The following is a 22,185-nucleotide window of genomic DNA, read 5'->3' as shown; positions in this document are numbered from 1 at the left end:
GGCCCTACCCCGGCGGCTCGCGCCGGGCCAGGGCAAAGCACCCAACCTGGTCGCTCAGCGTCCGGCCCGAGCTGCCGCGAGTTCCAAGGAGCCTGCGCTCGGCTCCTCCACCGCGGGGGTCTTTGTTCCCGTAGGCGTCCCCGCCCCACTGCTCCCGCCGCAAAACCTGTTTGCGAAGTATCAACGGCATGTCCTGCTGGGAGATGTCCAGTCTTGGGTCGCGATGGAGCGGGGCGGTAATAAGGGCAACGAGGGTTCCCCCAGGTTTAGCCATGGGGGTAGGTGGGAAGAGAACGAAACGCGTCGGGCCCGCCTCCTGCCATTATAGTACGGAGGCGGGCGGCTCCCTCCCGCGCGGGCAACTCGCGCGGGCTCCGCAGGGCGCGCTGGCGGCGGCGGGGCGGGGCCGGCCGGGCGGGCCCCGGGCGGGCACGTGGTGGGGCAGTTTTCCCGGTCAGACCCCAGAGAGCTGTGGGGTGGAATCCCGCCCCCGGCCCTGCTCTTGAGAGACATTTTACTTTTGGGGAACCCCGGAACTGCAGGTCCGGTAGGCAGGAAGGGAGGGTGAAGCCTAGCGCGAGCGTTTCCTGCGCGCGGGGACTTCGCAGTGGGAATCCGCCTGGCAGAGGCAGGGCGGCGGAGTGCAGAGAGACCCACCCCCGGGAGGCAACCGGGTTGGCGGAGCAGGGAGCGGGAAAACAGGGTTGATACGAACCTCTTCCGTCGGCGGGCTGGAGCAAAGTGCAAGACAGACATCCCTGAGTTTGGCTGTCCTGGGGCGCCACGGCTGGCCCCGGTGGTCCCAGACCCGACGGGCGGCGCGGAGACACACGTGGCTAGCCGTGCGCCCGGCTGTGTTTACATTCTGCAGCCTCTCCACGTTGTGCTGCCGTCCTCGCCTCCCATTGGCCAGTTCGGCAGCCAAAGTGGCGCTCCTCCCTCAGGGGCGGGTCCTCCTGGTCCCGGCGTCTCATCCGCAATAACCGGGTTCCTTGAACACTTAGCGGCACAGCCACAGAGCACCACAGGATGGCCACTTCCTGGCTACTCTGTGCTCACCCATGTCGCCTCCACCTGGTCGTAAGCCGGGATTGAGCCGCTGCCCGACACCGAAGGGATCCGGGAGTTGAGGGCGGGAGGGAATTGGAAACTACTGGCGGGAGACGCGGAAGCAGGGCGGTGGGGAGCCGAACCTTGGAGGAGGGCCCTCTGAGAGACTCCCTCCCGCCGCCAGGCATCGCAGGCAGGTGAAGTGGAGAGCAGGTGAACGCGAACTGAGGGCCTAGGCAAGCAGGCCCTTGGCCTCTCGGGGTGGGCGGGCGCGGACTGAGAGCAGGGCGCGGCGCGCGGGCCTGCGGGGCGGGCGCGCGGGAGAGGGGAGCGCGCAGTCCGGAGGTGTCAGTCTGAGGCGCATGCGTGCGGGGCGGGCCCGGCCTGGCCTATATATTGGGTTGGCGCCGGCGCCAGCTGAGAGAGGAGCGGTAGCGGGTCTAGCGGTGAGGAGCTGCTGGGCGTAGGGAGGAGTGAGGGAGGAGAGAAAGCCCCCAGGGCCGATTCTTCCCGCGGGCGGGAGCCTGCGGGAGGAAATATGGGAAGGCTGAGAATTAGGCGGCTGGGGGGTCGGGAGGATGGCTCCCCGCGTTCCGTTCCTGTCAGGATCTTTGGCAGGGGGCCGGGGAAGTGGCGGGGGTGGAGGGCTGCCCGAAGGGGAGGCCAAGGAAAATACCCTCATTGCAGGGGCTTCTCCCTCCCACCCTCGTTAGGGGAGCTCTACCGCGCGATAGAGGATCGGGGTCTGGGTCCCCTTCCCGGAGAGAAAACCTCCCCGACCAGCCCAGTTTTCCCCTTTCTTTAACTCGCTTTCCTTCGCTCCCACCCCTTATCTGGAGTCGGGGTCCCAGTGCCCCTCCAAGCGACAGGCAGGGCCCAGTGGGGCTGGGAAGGAGGGAACGGAGACTGAAGGACGTGACACAAGTCTCAGTTCCCTCCTCCCCCTGCTTCCCCGCCACCGCCGCTCTCCAAATTGGCGCGGAACCGGCTTCTCCACAGCGTTTCGCCTCCACAACCCCCTCTCTCTCCGCTGCTTGTCCAGGATGGAAGGGGGGGGGGACGTGGGGGCGCTGCCCAGGCCCCTCTAGGGGTTATGGGAGAGAGGACGGAGGGCGCAGAAAAGACCCATTTGGGGGAGATCTCCCTCCTTGCTGGGGGTGCTTTGTAAATTCTCAAAGACACTCGCGTCCCGACTGTACGTTCAGTTGAGACGTAGGCATGTGTCCAAAATTAATCCCGTGAAATAACCATTGTAGTGCGTAAGACAGCACGGTGAAATGACTCAGGCCACCTCCTGAAGGACTCAGCTGTAACCCCTGAATGAGCATCTGACTGGCACCTGGGAGAATATGGGTGACAAAATATTTGACTCTCATTTTTCCTCTCTCCTCTCCAGAGCTTTCACACACCTGAAAGAAGAGAATGTCAAGACGCAGGTAACATTATTTGTCTTGTAGATGTGTTTAAAAGTTAGCTGCTGCGTTTCAAACTCTTGACTTATAAAACTTCCTTTTAAAAAATTCACTGTAGTAGCCGTTTACAAGCTAAGCAGCAGCAGCAACCCCAGCCCAGCCAGACGGATTCCCCTCCAGAAGCCCAGATAATTCAGGCCAAGAAGAGAAAAACAGCCCAGGTGAGTTAAGGGGAGAGGGAGGAGAGAACTTCTTTGCTGGGACTTTAGTTTAACAGTGGTCTTTTCTATTTTCCAGGATGTCAAAAAAAGAAAAGAGGAGGTCACCAAGAGACATCAGTATGAGATTAGGGTAATGCAGAACTGGACTGGGGGGGGGGGGTTGGGTGAAACGAATGCAGGACAAATAAAAATTGAATTGCGTTATTGCTGTGCAACAGAAAGATACCTCTGACACTTACTCGGAATGACCCGAGGTCAGCAGGAAGGTGCTGATCTTTAGGTGGTTTGTATGTGCCTAAATCCTACTACAGCTGCAGAGTAAGTTTGCCTTGAAGCAGCTGGTTCCTCTTTGTAAATCCCTCCCTCTTGGAATCGCCTGGTGCACCAGGGCCCGCCTAATCTGTCCAATGTACTGCTCTTTGTTCCCTCTCGGGCTAGTGGAGGGTCCTAATAGCTGCTCCTTTGGGCATAAATAGGATGTGAAGTCACTGACAGACTGGCACCCAGCCCCTTGCTACCCATTCTGTGTGTGGTACAGAGAACACTAGAGACGTGGTTCTCTTTGAAACCAGCACTGGTTGGGGAAAGGGTCCTTTAAATATTAAACTAATTGACTTTGGTTGATTCCATTTTTAAGGTTTTGCCTTATAGTACTCTGAAGTATGGGAGCAGGCTTAAAGGGTTGGGGGGTAGGGATGAGGGAGGAGCTTTTTATAAAACAAGGTGCCCTTGCTACTATTGTAAAAAGGGAAGAACTTCAGTTTTTTAATCTTGAAAGTGATGTGACCACAGATGAATTTTTATTCCTCTCCTCCCCCAATGCCGAATGTCTTGTATTTTCAGAATTATATTGTTTTCTAAAACACCCCACCTGTTAAAACTGTTTGAAGATCAGTAGGAGCTGTATGGCTTATTTATAAAATGTCAACTAGATTATCAGCAATGTTAACGATGGTGTTTGGGAAGAACTATAGTCGGTTTAGAGATATTAGCTTCTATTTATGAAAGATCCAAGACAAAAAGGTGATTTTCTATTGCACAAATTCTTCTTTAATGACAGAATTGTTGGCCACCTGTATTATCTGGAGGGATCAGTCCTTGTATAATCATTGAAACACCCCACAAAGAAATAGGAACAAGTGACTTCTCCAGATTTACAAATTACAGATTTAAAAATCTTTTTATTAATCCTTCACCTTTGCCTGATTTAAGGTAAGAATATTTTTTTGAATTTAATGTCAATTAAAGTTGTACTAATTTAATATATTGTACTATTTTGAGTCCTATTTTGCCTTCACTATAAAAACATACAAAAATTGCTCTGATATTTATGCATGTATTATTTTGAGAATACTTTGCTGTTCACAAAGGATATGGGTGTTTAAAATACTGATTTTTTAAATTTATTTTCGTTTCTTTGAATACCGCAAGCCTCATTAGAAGAGCTGAACACCTTTAAAAAAATTTTTTTAACATTTATTTTTGAGACACAGAAGACAGAGCACAAATGGGGGAGGGGCAGGCAGAGACGGGGGAAGACACAGAATTCGAAGCAGGCTCCTGGCTCTGAGCTGTCAGCACAGAGCCTGATGCGGGGCTCGAACTCACAAACTGTGAGATCATGACCTGAGCCGCAGTCACTTAACCAACTGAGCCACCCAGGTGCCCCCTCCCCCACTAAAAAAATCCAAAACTTTTTTTAACATTTATTTTGAGAGCTTGGAGCGAGACTGAGCATGAGTGGGGGAGAGGAGCTGAACACCTTTTAAATGGAGTTTAAATGATTTTTCTAAATTAAGATGGAAGCATTTTAACATACAACATTTTCATTTGGTGTATCAACCGTATTTACTTCTTACCAAGCTTAGTAAGGTCTATATGTTTTTTAGTTAATGAATAGGACTAAGAGGTACAGCTTATACAAAGCACATAGTGTAGTATTATTTGGCTCTATATGCAAATTAGTGGACTAAGACATTTAAATTTGCCAACCTTCCCCTTCACTATACTCTGCCAGCCTCCACCACTTTAGGTGATTCTACTATTGATGATCTGTTTGGAGATGATGAGATTTGTCTCTACTGGGATTATATGCTTAAATATTTAAAATTTCAGTGTTGCTCTGGGGAAAGTACTCTTGAAGTCTAGTCTAAGTTCTTGCTGTATAATTTCAAGCCTCTGTTTTTTCATGCTAAAGAACTGGTTTCTAAAGAGCTCCTTTCAAGTTCTAATTGAAGTTGGATTTCAGTGTCTGAAAATTTATGTTGTATATTATGTAGGTCACATAGTGATTCTTTTCTACCCCTTTCCATAGTTGGGGATGCTCAAATGATGTTTGGCTAAACATGCTAAAAAAAGAGACTAGATATGTTCATGACAAACATTTTGAAGTTCTGCATTCTGACCTGGAACCACAGATGAGGTCAATACTTCTAGACTGGCTTTTAGAGGTATGTTCCATTAATACCTTTCTCTCTGTAGGATGGAAAAATATTTAAGATGTAAATGTGCTTTTCAGGTGCCCTTGGTATATTATTCATGGCCAGCAGCAAATATTTTTGGGGGGTCCTTACTGTAGTTGATGGTACCAAAATGGCAAATGTCTACTTTGTGAGAGTAAAATCCTAACACAGCCACTACATCCCATATAACCCAAACCCAATTAGGAATTCCTGGTACCTGTTAGTATTGCTGTGTACCAGGCACTAGGTGCTGAGGATAATCAAGATGAACAGAATATGTAATTGACAAGGTTTTACATTCTGCTATACAAAGTGAAGAACCAGGACTAAGCTTCAGGGCCCTCAGAAGTCCTTTTCTGCATCACCAGAATCCAAATTATGATTTGGGATCTTGATTTCTAAGTCCTAAATAAGGAGGCTTTAAATATCCAGAAGTACCAAGCCCTCTATGCTCAATTGTTTCCCTTTATTATATACTTTTATTCCTTTCAGAAATACACTGTACCATTAATCTAAAGGAATTACAGTGATTTTGAAGTCCCTAAAGATCTATGCCCAAAACGTTCTCTTGTTTAAGCCCATTCCCATTCTTTGGATAATAATTCCAAGAATTTACTTGTGTTGATAACAAACCTATTTTCCTCCAGCCCTTGGATATTTGTTCTGTAGTCTCCCTGTGTTTAAGATAGAAATGAAGCATTCTAAGGGAGAAATACTCGGCTTTTTGGTGCAACAACGCGAGAGTAAATCTCAGAAGCTATCAGAAAAGTTTTTTAAAAAGGACTATAAAATGGTGTTCTTTGCAGTCAGGTTATCTTATCTCTTACTCTGACTGGAAGACAAGATTATATTTCAATCATATGGGTACAAGAAGGTGGTTGGGTTTTGACTTTTGGGAGTACCTAGTGATCATGGAAGCAACCTAAACACAATCATACAGATTTTTAATTTTTTTCCTTTTTGTTACATTGACTTTTTATCCAATCTGAATTGGATTGGACTGTCCAAACTTATTGCTATTTTCCCTTAAATAGGATTATATGCAAAACTGGGTAGAATAAACAGAGTAGAGCATTACATTCTTTTTCTTAGTATATCTTTTCAGTCTAGAAACATAAAGATAGGTTAAATGTTACCATAATAGTTTAAAGGAGAAAAATCATCAAGTCTCAATAGATGTGAAAGACATTTTTTGAAATTCAGTTTCTATTCCTCATTTCAAAATATGTAGTAAACTAAGAGATTTCCTAAACACATTATTAGAACTCATGTATTTCAGGGCTCCTGAGTGACTCAGTTGGTTATGTATCTGACTCCTAACTTCAGCTCAGGTCATGATCTCACGGTTTGTGAGATTGAGCCCCGAATCGGGCTCTGCACTGACAGCCTGAAGCCTGCTTGGGATCCCTCTCTCTGCCCCTCCCCTGCTCGTACACGTACGTGCTCCTTCTCAAAATAAATGAACATTAAAAACAATAACAAAACCCTCCTGTATTTCTATCCCTGTTTTCTCATCCTCAAAATGGGGATAATGGTCACTTTCTGGAGTTATTTTGAGAATTTAAAGCTTTGCCTATAATAAGTGTGGAAATGACAGACATTGTTTATTATTAAGAACAGTAGTGAAACATTTGGGAAATTCCCAGTACAGTCAGAAACAAGGGATGTGATCAAGACTTTATATGTCACCAATGTTGTTCATCCAGTTTTTGTCTATAAAAATTCTTAGCCAATGCAGTAAAACATGGAAAAAAGAAGTTAAAAAAATATTAAAGGGAAAGGTTATTTTGTTGTTAAAGGTCTGCCTAGAACAGTGAAGACCATCATTTAGGGCTGTTAGAATTAAAAATATAAACTAAGCATGAGAACTTACCCATTTATCAGCAATAAACAGGAAATTAATAGAAAAGTTTGCTCACAGTCAGTAAAAATGTAAATGAATCTGGGAATAAAGTCCATGTGGGGCAAAAAAATAAAACAATAAAACTAGTAAATGAGGATGGTAATAGATTCTTTTTATCCTATTAGTACATGTTAACATTGGTCTCCCTCCTCGCCCTTGCCCAATCTCAGCTTTGATATCCTAAAAAACAAAGTTGGGCTTAAAATTTCAGGGGCACCTGGGTGGCTCAGTCCGTTAAGCCTCTGACTCTGGATTTTGGCTCAGGTCCTGATTTCACACTTTGTGAGTTCGAGCCCTGCATCAGGCTCTGGCGCTGACAACACAGAGCCTGCTTGGGATTCTCTCTCTACCCACCCTCCCACTCCACTCCTACCCGCTCCCCCCCACCACTAAAATAAACATTTAAAAAAAAAAAGTATTCTAAAGACTGGTATGTTAGGATCTAACTTTCTAATTTGAAGAAATTCATCAAATGATGGTGTAAATATTTGGATCCTTCTCTAGGTATGTGAAGTATACACACTTCATAGAGAAACATTTTACCTCGCACAAGACTTTTTTGACAGATTTATGTTGACACAAAAGGATATAAATAAAAATATGCTTCAGCTCATTGGAATTACCTCATTATTCATTGCTTCCAAACTTGAGGTAAGTTCTCAAAGTTTATCCACAGATAGATTTACCTTAAACTCTTTTTACATCACATCAATCCCTACAACTTTGGATATGAACTCTAAGATAAGTGGATTTATTTTTCCCCTAAAACATTTTTTGAACATTCTTGATTTGTATGGAGGGATAAATATACTTCCTTTTGTAGTATCTGAGCCTATTCTAAGTGTCTGGTTTAGATTCTGGAAATGTAATGTAGGCAAATAGTCCATGTCTCATTCTGCCAAACAAAATATACCAGTGTGGTCCCAATACATAATTATGGCACTTGGATTCAATAGAATGGTCTTTGAAAACTAACTGACCAATCAAATGAAATAAATAGCTCTGCTGGGTTAGAATAATGGTCTCTATCTGTGTCTGCTGGCGGTGCCAGGATAGAAAGCAACTCTTTTCTGGCCTGAGGTTTTCCTTCACACAATCTCCATCTGGTTTTCTTAAACAATGTATTTTGGATTATCATAATTTCTTTTGAGATTTTTGAAACCTTTATCATCTTGAGGGCAGGAGGAGGACTGTGAAACATGCCTTAATTTCCTTGAATTTATTTTTTTCTTCGATATTTTTGTTCTGAGCTTTAAGGGCTATCTCCCAATCCTGCCAAATTTGGTGAATAATTTTATATTTAGTCTACCCTTCTCTGGAATTCAACTGTGTTTCAGGTAGCTTTCTAGACTGAAATCTTGATTTTTAGCCTGTTCTCATCTGTAACAGGCCTCTCTTCTACTCTGATCATTCTATTTGTTCTCTGGACTGTTCAGACCGACCTAATATTCTAGTTGCTTATTAACTGAAATTCAAGATCAAGCCTATGAAAATAAGTTTCAATGTAGTTGGCTAATTTCACCTCCTACATCTGAGAAACGTATCATTACTAAGATTTAAAATCACTTTATGAAGCTGTCCTTAAAAACAAAGCCTGTTAAGTGGTTTCTGTAGAATTCTTTTTGTTTTAATCTCGGTCTCAACTACACCTAATGTTTTTTTAAAATCCATTTCAAAGGAAATCTATGCTCCTAAGCTCCAAGAGTTTGCTTATGTCACTGATGGTGCCTGCAGTGAAGAGGATATCTTAAGAATGGAACTTATTATATTAAAGGTATTAAGTGATTCTAGTTGCAGTTTTAGTAACTTAACAGTTAGCTACTCAATCTCAAAGAACACACTGTAAGTAGTCAAAACAGATTTCATTCAGCATTAAGATCCAGTTCAAAGAGGTTAATAATGCATCAATATATTGACAATGGTATGGATAAGTGGGGGTGGGGGGGAGAATTTACTTAAGCTGTAGACCATTTTTCTGTGTCTTTCAAGTTTTCTATAATGAGAATATACTGCTTTAAAAGTGATTAAGGAAATGCTTTGAAAAGTATAATTACCATACCATGTGTATGTATCAATGAATTCCAACAGTGACACTCAAATATTCTGATTTTCCCCTCTTCCAACAGAGAATGAGAATTATTTCACTGCCTTTTTTCCTTTCTATATGCCAAAAAGGACTATTAAGCAAAATGGTGGAGAAAAAACCCAAAAGATGTTTAATCAGGCTCTGAATTAGAGTAAAGGCTGAGTGTTAGCTACTAGAAAGTATGTTATTAAATTTGGACATCATAACTTTGTATACAGGACACACAAGAAAACACGACTTTCATTTACTGTGTTGTAAATTACAAATTTATGTCTTCTAAATTATGCTTACAGTCTGTAAACATTCATATTGATAGCTCTATTAGAATGGGATCTTGCTGGCATGTTGATATTGTTCTAACAATAAACTTACTCAGATTCAGACATGAAGCACAGTATGAGGATGTAAAGAGAAGACGGAATTCTCTGCAATACTCTCTTGTTCTCCCCTAATTACTTTAGACTGCTTGTAAATGGTAAAGTCCCAAAGCTTCATGAAGGAACAGATATGATACATTAAGATTTGCCTTTTTTGTTTTGAACTTTTACATTTTGACCGGAGCCATTAAAGATCATGGAAAAAAAAGTCTAGATCAGTTTTTGGAAGATCTGAATGGAATTCGCTTTGTTCACTGAATATAATTTTAAAATGGCAGTTTCAATAAAGTAGAGAATAGATTTGGAAGACCAGGGGCTGCAAGAAATGAGAAAAAAAGGAATGAATATTAGGCTCAATGAGCTTATTAAGTTAAGATAGAGAATAAAAAAGGGAACTAGATTAATAAACTGTAAAATATAAGCAGCTTTACATTTTGAAGTATCTATAAGTACTTTTAATAAAATAAGGGTCAGAATAAAATTCCTAGAATAGGCCTAAAGCAGAAAGCTTTTAAAGGACTACTAGTAAATTAGCTATATATTACAGTGTATATATACTTACATTTACTAACAGGTGTTTTCATACTATTAACAGGCTTTAAAATGGGAACTCTGTCCTGTAACAGTCATCTCCTGGCTAAATCTCTTCCTCCAAGTTGATGCTCTTAAAGATGCTCCTAAAGTTCTTCTACCTCAGTATTCTCAGGAAAAGTTCATTCAAATAGCTCAGGTATTTTCACTGCAGATATGCTAATGTTTATTGTAACTGTTTAGTGCATTTACAGTCTTAAATAAATTATACAACAAAAATCGTAATGAATTAAATTCACTCCTTAATTGACTAGAACAAAACTGCTGATGCATAAAATTCTGTTCCCAGTATTTACATTGCTTAATAATTCTAGAGAACAGACTTTAAACTTTCAGTTTAAATGTATTATGAGTACTCTTCATTCTTTAGGGGTTTAAAGTAGAGTGTTAAATACCTCTTTTTGGTATTTAGCAGCCAGCTGTCTTTAGTATGATAGGAAATTATTCTGTATGATAATCTTATCCTCATATTTGAACACACTGTACCTATTTTATACATTAGAATTAAGATTAGTTATAACATTTTTAAAAAATCTAATTTCAAATTATGCTTTTGTAGGCCAACATAGCAAATGTTCTTTCCTGCTTGCTTCTCGTATGTATCTTAAAGGTTGCTGTACTACCATATATAAGTGAGAAAAATCTATGTTCGAATTCTATGTAGAATATGAAAAGCTTACATAAGAAACTGAAGGAACTGTGGTATTTTGGGTTGGGTTTTAAATAACCTAGGTTGAGGGGCGCCTGGGTGGCTTGGTCGGTTGGGCATCCGACTTCGGCTCAGGTCATGATCTCATGGTCCGTGAGTTCGAGCCCCGCGTCAGGCTCTGTGCTGACAGCTCAGAGCCTGGAGCCTGTTTCAGATTCTGTGTCTCCCTCTCTCTCTGCCCCTCCCCTGTTCATGCTCTGTCTCTCTCTGTCTCAAAAATAAATAAACGTTAAAAAAAAAAAAAAAAAAAAAAAAAAAAAAAACTTTACAAAATGTTTAAAAAAAAAAAAAAAAAAAAAGAAAAAAAAAATAAATAACCTAGGTTGAAATTTAATTTGTATTTTAAATCTAGTAAACACCTTATGAACTAAAACTGAATTAGAATTGGTTCATTTTGTAAAACTTTCTAATGAGGGCTTATTTTTTCTGTCAGAATTGCCAGCATCCTAAAGTATCATAAGCAGCTATCCCCTTTTGATAGAGAACAAAAATTTGATAAGCTAATAATTACTATTTCTACATTGTTTATTTCTAACTCTTCTCATGTTTCTACCTTCTGGACAATGGGAGCAAACATAATTTGTTTATTCCATGGACAGTATTACCTTAGCCTCTGAAATCTAGCCCTTTTACACAATTCTACTATACTCTTTATTACCTAGATTATATTGCCTTTTAAATAATCTCACTGTTTAGATTACAGTAAAGCAGATACACAGAAGGGAACATGTTTCTAAAGGATCATTCTTAAAATGTATCTTTCCTGATTTAAAATGTTCCAATAATTTCAGTAATCAGAACTAAATTTACAGACCCTTTATGATCTAATCTAGGCTAATCTATGATCTAATCTGTGCCTCTCTACCTACGCCCCTCTCCCTTTTAAAATAAGGAATGAAGGAAAGGAATTCCTTTGTTCTGAACTAGAGGTCCCAAGGGAAAGTAATATTTCATTTATCTTTGCAAATGCTATTCCCTACACCTAGAATACTCTCTACCTCCCAATCTTCGTGGCTACTGTGTCTTTTAAGATTTCAGCAGCACAGGTCTTCCCCACTCTGGATTAGGTGCCTTTCCTACTGCTACACACCATGCTGCATCATAACAATCCTTGCCTATTCACTTCCTGGCTTGAGCCACCACTCTGAAGGAAATTATCTTTGGATCCCTGTAGTTTTAGCAATTCTTGGCACATGGGTCCACATCATAAGTACTCTAAAATTATAGCTGACTGATCTTTAGTAGCAACATTGATTACTCATCCTTTCTCCTAATTACATGTACGTTTGCTTTTTCCTTTGCTAGCTTCTAGATCTGTGTATTCTAGCCATCGACTCATTAGAATTCCAGTACAGAATCCTGGCTGCCGCTGCCTTGTGCCATTTTACCTCTATTGAAGTGGTTAAGAAAGCCTCAGGTAAGGCACTATATTTTGTTATCTTCTTACATGTTCACAAGGGACTATTAATTTATCAACTTTAGCTTCCTATTAAACAGTTTAAAATTTTAATGGAAAACATTAGGTTAGCAATTACCTTCTCTTTTGTTAGAAGTCCTTCCTCATCTTCGGTATATATCCATAAACAAAAAATAAGGTCAAATGGAATTTAAATCCGTTTGAAGTCAGTCAGCTTGGTCACTGCCCTGCTTTAAGAGTTCTTTGGGTTTTGACAACTTCAGTTTCATATGTAGAAGGTACGGGTTAAGAAGCTCTAAGTCTTTTTCTCCCACAAAATAAGTCACCTTATGAACAGTTATTAGAAGGCCAAAATCCAATTCTAAGAAGTTAAAGCAGATTAGCACTCTCAAATTATCTTTAAAATCGGAAGGACAAGCCAATATATTGACAATTTCTCTTGTAACCTTCACATTTTCCTAACTTTATCTAGGTTTGGAATGGGACAACATTTCTGAATGTGTAGACTGGATGGTGCCTTTTGCCAGTGTAGTAAAAAGTACTAATCCTGTGAAGCTGAAGATTTTTAAGAAGATTTCTATGGAAGACAGACACAATATCCAGACACATACAAATTATCTGGCTATGCTGGTATGTTTCTTGTGGGGCTTTTCATTTTATATCTAGTAAGTTACTGAAACTAATAAGGATACTAGAAATACTTTAGGGCAGTGATACAAGATAGAAAGCTCTAATGGGCACACTGATGTCACAGCAAAATTTGTAGAATGTCTCAAGATTAATGCCAGTAGTCCAAGTAAGAGTTTTTTAAAAATACAGCTATATTCAGTTCAAACTGTTGCAACCTCTAGAATAGGACTAGTCATGCTTGCAAAGACCTAAAGAGACCATTTCATGAGGTCTAAGTAGTCTCAAATTAATATCCAAGTCTGGTTTGACTTTGTTTTACTCTATCAGTGCTTTACCTTACCTGTTAATCTCTGCATGATTTCTTCACATGTATAGGATGAAGTAAATTATGTAAACACCTTTCAAAAGGGGGGACAGTTGTCACCAGTGTGCAGTGGAGGCATTATGACACCACCGAAGAGCACTGAAAAACCACCAGGAAAATACTAACGAAGGTTAACTAAGCAAACAAGTTGGAATTGACCATTGGTAGAATTTCCTAGAACTGAACTACTAAAGTTTTCAGGAAAATAGTGCTATGACTGTCCTAGCCAATTCAGAAGTTTCACTGCCATTCTTCGATTTTAAAAAACCACTTAAAATTGGCATTAAGGAAGAAATTCCTACATTAGCTGTTTAAACAGCGGGACTTGTTTACAAAGATGACTTCATTCCCAAGGTGACTGGATAGAAGATAGCCACGCTTTATGCCATAATTTTTTTTTTTTAATCCAGTATTACTGTGTTACCTTGATAAACTAAGAATTTTATCATTGGAGTTTTAGACTAGGTAAGTGCCACCTTAAAGGCGACATTGAGTAATACAATACTTTGAATCTAGTTTTTAGATTCTCAAAATTCATATTGTCTTGACTAGTGCAATTTGGTTTTTGAAAATAAAATTTAAACTTGTTTACAAAGATTTAGTTTTGTAATAAGGTGACTAATTTATCTACAGCTGCTGTAGCAAGCTATTATAAAACTTGAATTTTTACAAAAGGTGAACTTTAATCTGTTTTTTATTTCATCTGCCTTGCCATAACATTTTTTAATCAGTAAGGCTTAAATGAACATGGTGTTTAAACTGTGGTCTAAACAGGGGGAATACCAAAGAAATTTTAAACAAGATAAATGTGTAGCTCCTACTTTGGGCTTTGACACAGAGGTTGCTTTATAATGACTTTTTGTACATCACAATTTAAGTGAAAAAGTATACTTTCAACCTATTTATATGAGAAAGTCACTTTACTAACTCCAAGACATCCCTAAGGATTTTTTCTTAATTTAGTGTGACTAAGACTTTATTTATGTTTGCAAAACTGTTAAGGTCGTTTTTAAATTCCTACACTGAGTTAAGGACAAAGTGATAAAGCTTAACACTTGGCCTAAACTTCTGTTTTCATAAGGCAGAAAAAGTAGTAAATGTATACTGACTCCTAGATTATTTATTAAAAACAAAACAAAACCCTGACGTAAGAACTTGCTGTGTATAGACTAGCTACTTCTACATATTTTAGTTTGTTTTTAATGAAATTTCAACCTCGAAAGTGGGTCTAGTTAGAAAACAAAGCATACCAGATTGCTAGTTTATTCTCTTACTGGATACATGAATCTCTTCTTTTGAAGAAATTATAAATTTAAGCTGTGGTTATGGTATGAAGTCTTCTGTACAGTTTTTGTTTTTAAATTGTTTCAGTATTTTGTCTGAAAAGAAAACACCACTAAATGTGTAAATATGTATTATATAATCTAATACTGTTTATTTTTAGCCCATTGTTTAAAAAATAAAAATTAAAAATTTTTAACTAACTGTTTAAAAGTAAAGTTTTGCCATTGCTTGGAGAAACTTTTTTTTCCTTCTCTGCGCTGCCAGCTGTAACACTTCTTCTGGGTTGCTTGCGTTCAATTCTGTCTGACCGATGGCTTTGATCTTCCAAAACAGAAAGGTGATGTTATTACAGGTGTGGTCAAAAACAAAGTCTTGCTAGTATACATAATACAAAACTACCTACATGCTAACAAAGTCAACTGTAAATGATGGGAGGTGTAGAAGAAATTAACAAAGACAGACTCAGAGCCACTCTTAAAGATCAAATGCCTAGCCACTGTTCATGGAATTACAGTAGGTTCCCCCTTATCTGAAGTCCAGCATGGTCCAGAAGATGATCCTCCTCCTAACAGGTCTCAGAGTCCAAAGTAATCTAATGCTTTACCGCAATGCCTACATCATTCACCTCACATCATCCCAAGAAGAGGGAGTACAATATTTTGATATTTGTAATAATATTTGTAACATTTGTAACAATATTTTTAATAATTTATTACATAAATATCTATATATAGGGTTCAGTACTCCCTATGGTTTCAGGCATCCACCTGGGTCTTACAACATATCCCCTGTGGATAAGAAAAGACTATCTACAGGAACATTAATTCATGTAAGTTTATTTGACTAAAAATACCAGCAAATAAGCTCTACATATCATCCAACACATTTTTACAGTTAATTAACGCTCCTACAAAATAGTTTGAAAAATCAAAATTCATGTTCCAGGAAAGGCTTTACTTTTTTAATATGCAAAAACAGGTAGTTGCTCAGCATTATGATAGCCTATATAAGTGGTTCATTTCTTTCATAATTAGAATACCTCAGCCTACTAAAAATCTATAGTATAATCTGCCAAAGAGCATTTTGTTAGAATGTATTTTAGGATCTTAGAATTACCTTTAGATTAAAAAAGAAAGAAGCCCAGGGGTGCCTGGATTGCTCAGATGGTTAAGTATCCAACTCCTGGTGTCAGGTCATTATCTCACAGTTCAGGAGTTCCAACCCCATGTGGGGCTCCACACTGACAATGTGGAGCCTATGGGGATTCTCTCTCAAATAAATCATGTATTTTTTAAAAAGAAACCCTATTATAACTTCTTTAAACAACAAAGACTAACCGTCAACACCGTTTCAACATGAAGGAGTGCATGTGGAAAAACCTAGTCATAGGGTATATGACTAAAGAATGATTTCCAACAGATAAAATAACACAAAGATGACTGGCTATAAAAATCCAAAGTATAAGACAGAAGTTGGAATTGGAGCCAGAGATTTGAGAGAAATAATGTACACTGTGGGTAGTTAAACCCATGAGTGGATGAGACTACCTAGAGAGAACGTAGGGCAATCTGAAAATAACCAAAGGACTAAACTCTGAGGAAACCAAGATTAAGGGGGAGACAGAGGGAGATGCTCATGAAGAAAAGGACAGAAGAAAAGGCAGAAGAGTCAGTGAAAAAAATTGAGAGAAAATAATGTCAGGGAAGCCAAAGGAATAAAGAATTTTAAGAAGTGAGATGTCAACAGGATAAAGACTGAAAAGCATCCACAGACTTTGATATTGGTGATCCTTGAGAGAACTGTTAAGAGTGATAACAGCAGAAGTCAAATTACAATGGGTCGAGAGCTTCACAGAACTGGGCAGAGAAGGGACAAGGGAAGTAGAGGTACAGTCAAGGATGAAATAGTTTATAAGCTATGGGAGAGGCTGACAATACAGGAGAGGAGACAACTAATTAATGGTCACTGAACAGGTTGAATCAAAAGCCTAAAAACTTGCCTTCATCAAGGAGTAACATTACCAACAATAGTCAAACTATGGAGAGGGCCCAAATGTCCATTGACTAATGGACAAAGATAATGGTGTCTGTGTGTGTGTATACACGTGCACGCACACACACACATACATATATATACATACACACACACACAGATATACATATATACGTACAATGGAATAATCGGCCATCAAAAAGAATGAAATCTTGCTATTTGCAACGACACAGAGCTAAACTGTATTATGCTAAGTGAAATCAGAGGAAAAATGCAACAGGATTTCACTCATATGTGGAATTTAAGAAAAACAGATGAATATAAGGGAGGGGAAGAAAAAAAAGGGAAACCATAAGAGACTCTCTTTTTTTTTTAAGTTTATTTTGAGGGGGGGAGGGGCAGAGAGAGCAAAAGAGAGAATCCCAAGCAGGCTCAACACTGTCCACGCAGAGTCTGATGTAGGGCTCAATCTCATGAGCTGCAAGATCATGACTTGAGCCAAAATCAAGAGGCAGGTGCTTAACCAACTAAGCCATCCAAGCACCCCAACCATAAGAGACTCTTAACAATAGAGAACAAACTAAGGTTTGCTGGAGGGAGGTGGGTGGGAGGTGGGCTTAGATGGGTGATGGGTATTAAGGAGAGCCTTGCTGGGTGTTGTATGTAAGTGATGAATCACTGAATTCTACCCCTGAAACCAATATTGCATGTATGTTAATTAGAATTCAAATAAAAATTTGGGGGGAAAAAATATACGTACCTCTATGTTTATGTTTATAGCAGCATTATCTATAATAGCCCAATTAAGGAAACAGCCCAGTGTCCATTGACTGATGAATGGATAAAGATGATGTGGTATGTGTGCATATGTGTGTGTGTGTGTATGTATATGTGTACATACATATATGTATATGTATACATGTGTGTGTGTATATATATATGTATAATACAATGGAATATTAGCCATAAAGAATGAAATCTTGCCATTTGCAATGATGTGGATGCAGCTAGAGAGTAATATGCTTAGTGAAATAAATCAAAGATAAATACCATACGAAATACCTCACATGTGAAATTTAAGATACAAAACAAATGATCAGAGGGAAAACAGGGAAAAGAGAGAGGCAAACCAAGACACAGACTCTTAATTATAGCAAACGGATGGCTACCAGAGGAAAGGTGGGTGAGGGATGGGTAAAAAAGATGGGGATTAAGGAGTGCACTTACTGTGATGAGTTCATTATACACCTGAAGATAATATTACATTGTATGTTAACTAAGTTGAATTTAAGTAACTTAAAAAACCAAATACCCTTTCCTCCCTTAATAAATTTCCTTTAAAAAAAAAAAAAAAAAGTAACATAACCTCCTACTAAGAGTACACTTAACAATGAGCACAGAGGTAGAATTTTAAGGAGGGATTTGAAGCTGGTACTTATAAGGCCACAATTCCCAAAACTACAACTCCCATGTGGACAGGAGCTGATAGTCTTTTCTGGTCTATTCCAAACACAGGCAAGGAAGTACGGAATAGGGAGAAAGGAGAGGGGGCTGAACACAGGAAATGTCTAAAATAGTCCCTGAAAAGAAAGCAGACCACTGACTGCTGGCCCATAACACAAAAGAGATAAGAAGCCAGCTAAGCTTTGAGACCATGGTTTGGTAATGGCACCACAGTTTATATGGTGGCAGGATTTTTTCCAACCAAACTCAGTGGCTCGGGGAAAAAAGCAAAATTTTTGAACCGATTCAGGATTGGAATATTTCCAGGTGAAATGAAAGACAAAAATGCAAAGATGCTGAATATACATTTTTTTTCACATTTTACTTATTTAAGTAATCTCTACACCCAGTGTGGGGCTTGAACCCACGACCCCAAGATTAGCACACTCCAAGTGAGCCAGCCAGGTGCCCCAAAATGCTGAAAATATTGACCAAAGGGTAGTTTTGACAGTCAGTCATAGATAAGCAGGGGTTCCCAAACCTGGTTTGTCATAATCAGAACTGGCTGGGAAACTTAAAATTTGGATTCCAAGACCTTATCTCAGACCAGCAGAATCCGCACCTCTTGATAGTGTACACATAGGTATTTGCCATATTCAAAGTGAGTAGGGAAGGAAGGGAAGCTGGGAAGGGGCTGACAGACTGGGGAAAAATTGGTCATTAACCTGAATATCTCACTGACCATGAGGAACATGGGAGCCAGGAAGTAAGAGAAGGATAAATTACTGGCAGATGGATCTTAGGTAGAACAATTCTGACAATAAGACACGGCTATGGGTGTGGGTGGCTGATGCTAAGTAAAGGTAACAATCAAACTTGGAAAGCTATGGATAAGGATGTTGGGTAAATAATCACGTATATTTTGATGCATGTGGAGGAATAACCAGTAGCTTGGTTAGATGACCTACTAAAGAGACAAGTGTAAACTTTTAAGGAGAAAGGGCTTAAAATGATACAAGTAGAGACGGTCTGGAAATAGCACTGGAGACGTGACAACTTCAGTATGCCTACCAGCTGTGGATAAGCTGGAAATGGAGAATGACTTGCCTCCAATCAAGTAGGCTGGCTTCATGTTCTTTTTCCTTTTGATTTTTAAAAAACATACTATTATTTTCCCCCTCCAAATAATGCCCATACAACTTAGTCCATGCAGAAAGCTTTAAAAGATATACAATAGCACATAATTTTGTTAGCATGAGCGAAAGCAACAAGAAAAATTATCTGTGGTGATACTGATGCAGCAAGTATTAGTCAAGTAAAAATGGCCATAAATTTATAATGCTTTGGGGCGCCTGGGTGGCTCAGTCCGTTAAGCACCTGACTCTTGATTTCGGCTCAGGTCATGATCTTACGGTTTGTGAGTTTGAGCCCCGTGTTGGGCTCTGCGCTGACAGTGTGGAGCCTGCTTGGTATTCTTTCTCTCCCTCTCTCTCTAAATAAACACTAAAAAATTTTAGAATACTTTGGCTTATAAGTCAAACTTAAAAACAGATAACTCATCTATCAATAACTACTGAGCATCTATAATGTGCCAGGCACCATTCTAGGTATCAGCTATGACAAAGCCAAGTTTTTGGTGGGGAAACAGCCAATAAATTAGCAAATATATAGTATGTCAGATGTAAATCAGAAGTATAATGGAGGACATTTTCAAAAGGGAAATGAGAAAAAGAGTGTTGGAGGAAAAAGGGTAGAGAAAGACATGGCTATTTTATAAGATGCTCAGGAAATGATCACTGACATTTTTTTTTTTTAATTTCTTCTTTTTAAACATTTATTTTTGAGAGAGAGAGAGCAAGCGAGCACGAGCAGGGGAGGGACAGAGAGACAGAGGGAGACACAGAATCTGAAGCAGGTTCCAGACTCTGAGCTGTCAGCACAGAGCCCAACGTGGGGCTCAAACCCATGAACTGTGAGATCATGACCTGAGTGGAAGACTAAGATGACATTCCAGGAGACCTGAGGGAAGTTAAAGAATGTTTATAGAAAATAAAATTTCAAAGGCCCTTCAGGTGGTGAATGTTTTCAGCATGTTCAAAGAACAATAGGGCTAATAGCGTAACAAAAGTTAGCAAGAAAGTCGGATGGACAGCTAGAGGTCATATGCAGGCTTGTAAGCTATTATAAAGACTTTGAGATTATAGGAGATGGGAAACCATTCAAAGGTTTGGAGCAGAGAGAGGATGTGATCCAATATTTTAAAATAAAAGAGAGATAAAGCTCTAGATGAAAATAGGTCTGTTAAAAAGCAAACACTGATAACCAAAATCTGGCAGTAACTAGGCATACAAAATCTTTTTTTGGGGGGGTGGGGGGGTCCAAATCTTAACGACGGTTTAAAATCAGGGAAATTAAGTGTATTACTGAAGAAAGGCATAACTTACCGCAATTTGTCTTTTATCAGTTTCTCCTCTTTTATGATGAAGATCTAAACAAATCAGTTAAGAATAAATCTGATATTATTAAGTACCATGACAAAATCTCAACTGTTTATTTACAGTACTTTTTTAATTTACAGAAGTGAACTGTCCTAATATCACATATGTTGATGGAAGGATACAGGTCAAGTATTCCAAAATGGTAACGTCCCATATGTAGTCATAGTAGGAGTCCATAGCATCATGACTGAAAAACAGATTTTAGTTACTTCCTCTTTATTAAGCAGAAAAATTTCAACTTCATTTTATTTTAAAAATCATTCATACCTGTTTTGTTCCTGCAATGATTTAAAGGCTGTTTTGTAGTCAATTTCTCTGAGGAACTGACATAAGATTGCCACCTACATAAACAAAGAAAATGATTTAACGTAACCAGTGTCAACAAGGACTCTCCTGATTTGGGAGGCCTATTTTTTTTTTTTTTTTTTTTTAAGTTTATTTCTCTTAGTAATCTGTACACCCAGCATGGGTTTGGCTCTTTTGACTGAGCCAGCCAGGTGCCCCCGGGAAGGGAAATTTTTAATGATTCTTACATCAAGAACACACTAAAGAGGGCTGGCAGATCATACTGAGTAGATCAGCTCATAATTATGGATCCCATCTAATTTTTAATTACAAAAACCTTTACATACGCATCTGCCCATTTAAAAAAATTTTTTAAAGTTTATTTTTGAGAGGAAAGAGACAGACTGCAAGTGGGGAAGGAGCAAAGAGAAAGGGAGACACAGAATCTGAAGCAGGCTTCACGCTCTGAGCCGTCAGCACAGAGCCCGACACAGGGCTCGAACTCACACACCAGGAGATCATGACCTGAGTCAAAATCAGATGCTTAACCGACTGAGCTACCCAGGTGCCCCTGTCTGCCCAAGTTTTAAATGAATGATCTAAATCATAAATTTTTAGAGCTTTGTCCATTTTAAAAGCCCATTCAAAAAACTAAAAGGAATGGAAAACTGCGAAACAAAAGTATTACATAATGCCTTTCAAGGACATACAGAACCTGCAATCAGACCTGTCACAGCTAGTCCATTTCTCCACCCTCAGTCTCTGGCAACTGCTAATCTACATTCTGATTATAGATTTGCCTATTCTGGACATTTCATATGCATGAAATCATAACAAGGCCATGTGTATCTGGCTTTTTTTCACTCAACCTAATACTTCCAAGATTCACCCCTGTTGTAGCATGTATCGGCACTTCATTTGTTTCTCTGGCTAAATAATATTCCACCGTAGGATCTACCAAATTTTATTTATCCATTCCTCAACTGATGGACATCTGGGTTATTTCAACTTTTTGGCTATTATGAGTAACGCTACTGTGAACATTCGTGTGCAAATTTTTCTGTGGACATGTTTTCAATTTTCTTGGTTACAAACCTAGGGATGGAACTGTTAGGTCTAGGTCACATGGTAATTTTATGCTTAAATTTTTGAGGAACTGCCAAATCGTTTGGCAGGTCATGCCATTTTATATTCCTACCAGCAACGTATGAAGGTTACAATTTCTCCACACCTTCACCAATACTGGTTACTATTTTTTTTAAGTTTATCTTCAGAGAGAGAGAGAGTGTGGCTGCACGAGTGGGGGAGGGGCAGAGGGAGAGACAGAATCCCAAGCCGGCTCTGTGCCATCAGCACAGAGTGCGACATGGGGCTTGAACCCACGAGCCATGATTATCATGACGTGAGCTGAGATCAAGAGTTGGATACTTAAGTGACTGAGCCACCAAGGCGCCTGCCTTT

At 39.8% G+C, this 22,185-nt stretch overlaps 2 protein-coding genes across 8 annotated transcripts in view; one reads left to right on the top strand and one right to left on the bottom strand.

The window, feature by feature from the left end:
* Positions 1 to 507: 507 nt before the first annotated feature.
* Positions 508 to 14,613, top strand: CCNE2 (cyclin E2). Of its 6 annotated transcripts, none has more exons than XM_042924402.1 (12): positions 508 to 542; positions 2,447 to 2,486; positions 2,581 to 2,683; positions 2,760 to 2,813; positions 3,744 to 3,895; positions 4,998 to 5,133; positions 7,553 to 7,699; positions 8,727 to 8,822; positions 10,107 to 10,241; positions 12,117 to 12,228; positions 12,701 to 12,858; positions 13,234 to 14,613. In XM_042924402.1, exons 2-12 carry the CDS (start codon positions 2,473 to 2,475, stop codon positions 13,345 to 13,347), a joined length of 1,221 nt encoding a protein of 406 aa, XP_042780336.1. In that variant the 5' UTR covers positions 508 to 542; positions 2,447 to 2,472; the 3' UTR covers positions 13,348 to 14,613. The 6 variants fall into 6 exon arrangements, with proteins under 6 accessions (XP_042780336.1, XP_042780338.1, XP_042780334.1 ...); XM_042924404.1 differs by lacking the exon at positions 508 to 542 and adding an exon at positions 1,008 to 1,247 and having other exon boundaries at positions 2,584 to 2,683; XM_042924400.1 differs by lacking the exon at positions 508 to 542 and adding an exon at positions 1,009 to 1,247.
* Positions 14,614 to 14,707: 94 nt separating this feature from the next.
* Positions 14,708 to 22,185, bottom strand: part of INTS8 (integrator complex subunit 8) — a 52,791-nt gene continuing 45,313 nt past the window's right edge. For both annotated transcript variants that reach the window (XM_042924396.1, XM_042924398.1), the window contains exons 24-27: positions 20,707 to 20,780; positions 20,562 to 20,626; positions 20,386 to 20,429; positions 14,708 to 14,827 (exon numbers count right to left, since the gene is read on the bottom strand). In XM_042924396.1, the coding sequence (XP_042780330.1) occupies positions 14,711 to 14,827; positions 20,386 to 20,429; positions 20,562 to 20,626; positions 20,707 to 20,780 (300 nt within the window). In that variant the 3' untranslated portion in view covers positions 14,708 to 14,710. The remainder of the gene's footprint in view (positions 14,828 to 20,385; positions 20,430 to 20,561; positions 20,627 to 20,706; positions 20,781 to 22,185) is intronic.

This window comes from Panthera leo, chromosome F2, assembly GCF_018350215.1.
Source record: "Panthera leo isolate Ple1 chromosome F2, P.leo_Ple1_pat1.1, whole genome shotgun sequence".
Lineage (NCBI taxonomy): Eukaryota > Metazoa > Chordata > Mammalia > Carnivora > Felidae > Panthera > Panthera leo.
Note: the sequence above shows the minus strand (reverse complement) of the source record. Positions and strands in the feature narration are given on the sequence as shown.

Excerpts from the sequence above, each read along its gene's own strand:
- CCNE2 (XM_042924402.1), top strand. Across the intron at positions 2,814-3,743 it reads GACATCAGTATGAGATTAGG|AATTGTTGGCCACCTGTATT; the intron begins GTAATGCAGAAC and ends CTTTAATGACAG. Across the intron at positions 3,896-4,997 it reads TCACCTTTGCCTGATTTAAG|TTGGGGATGCTCAAATGATG; the intron begins GTAAGAATATTT and ends CCCTTTCCATAG.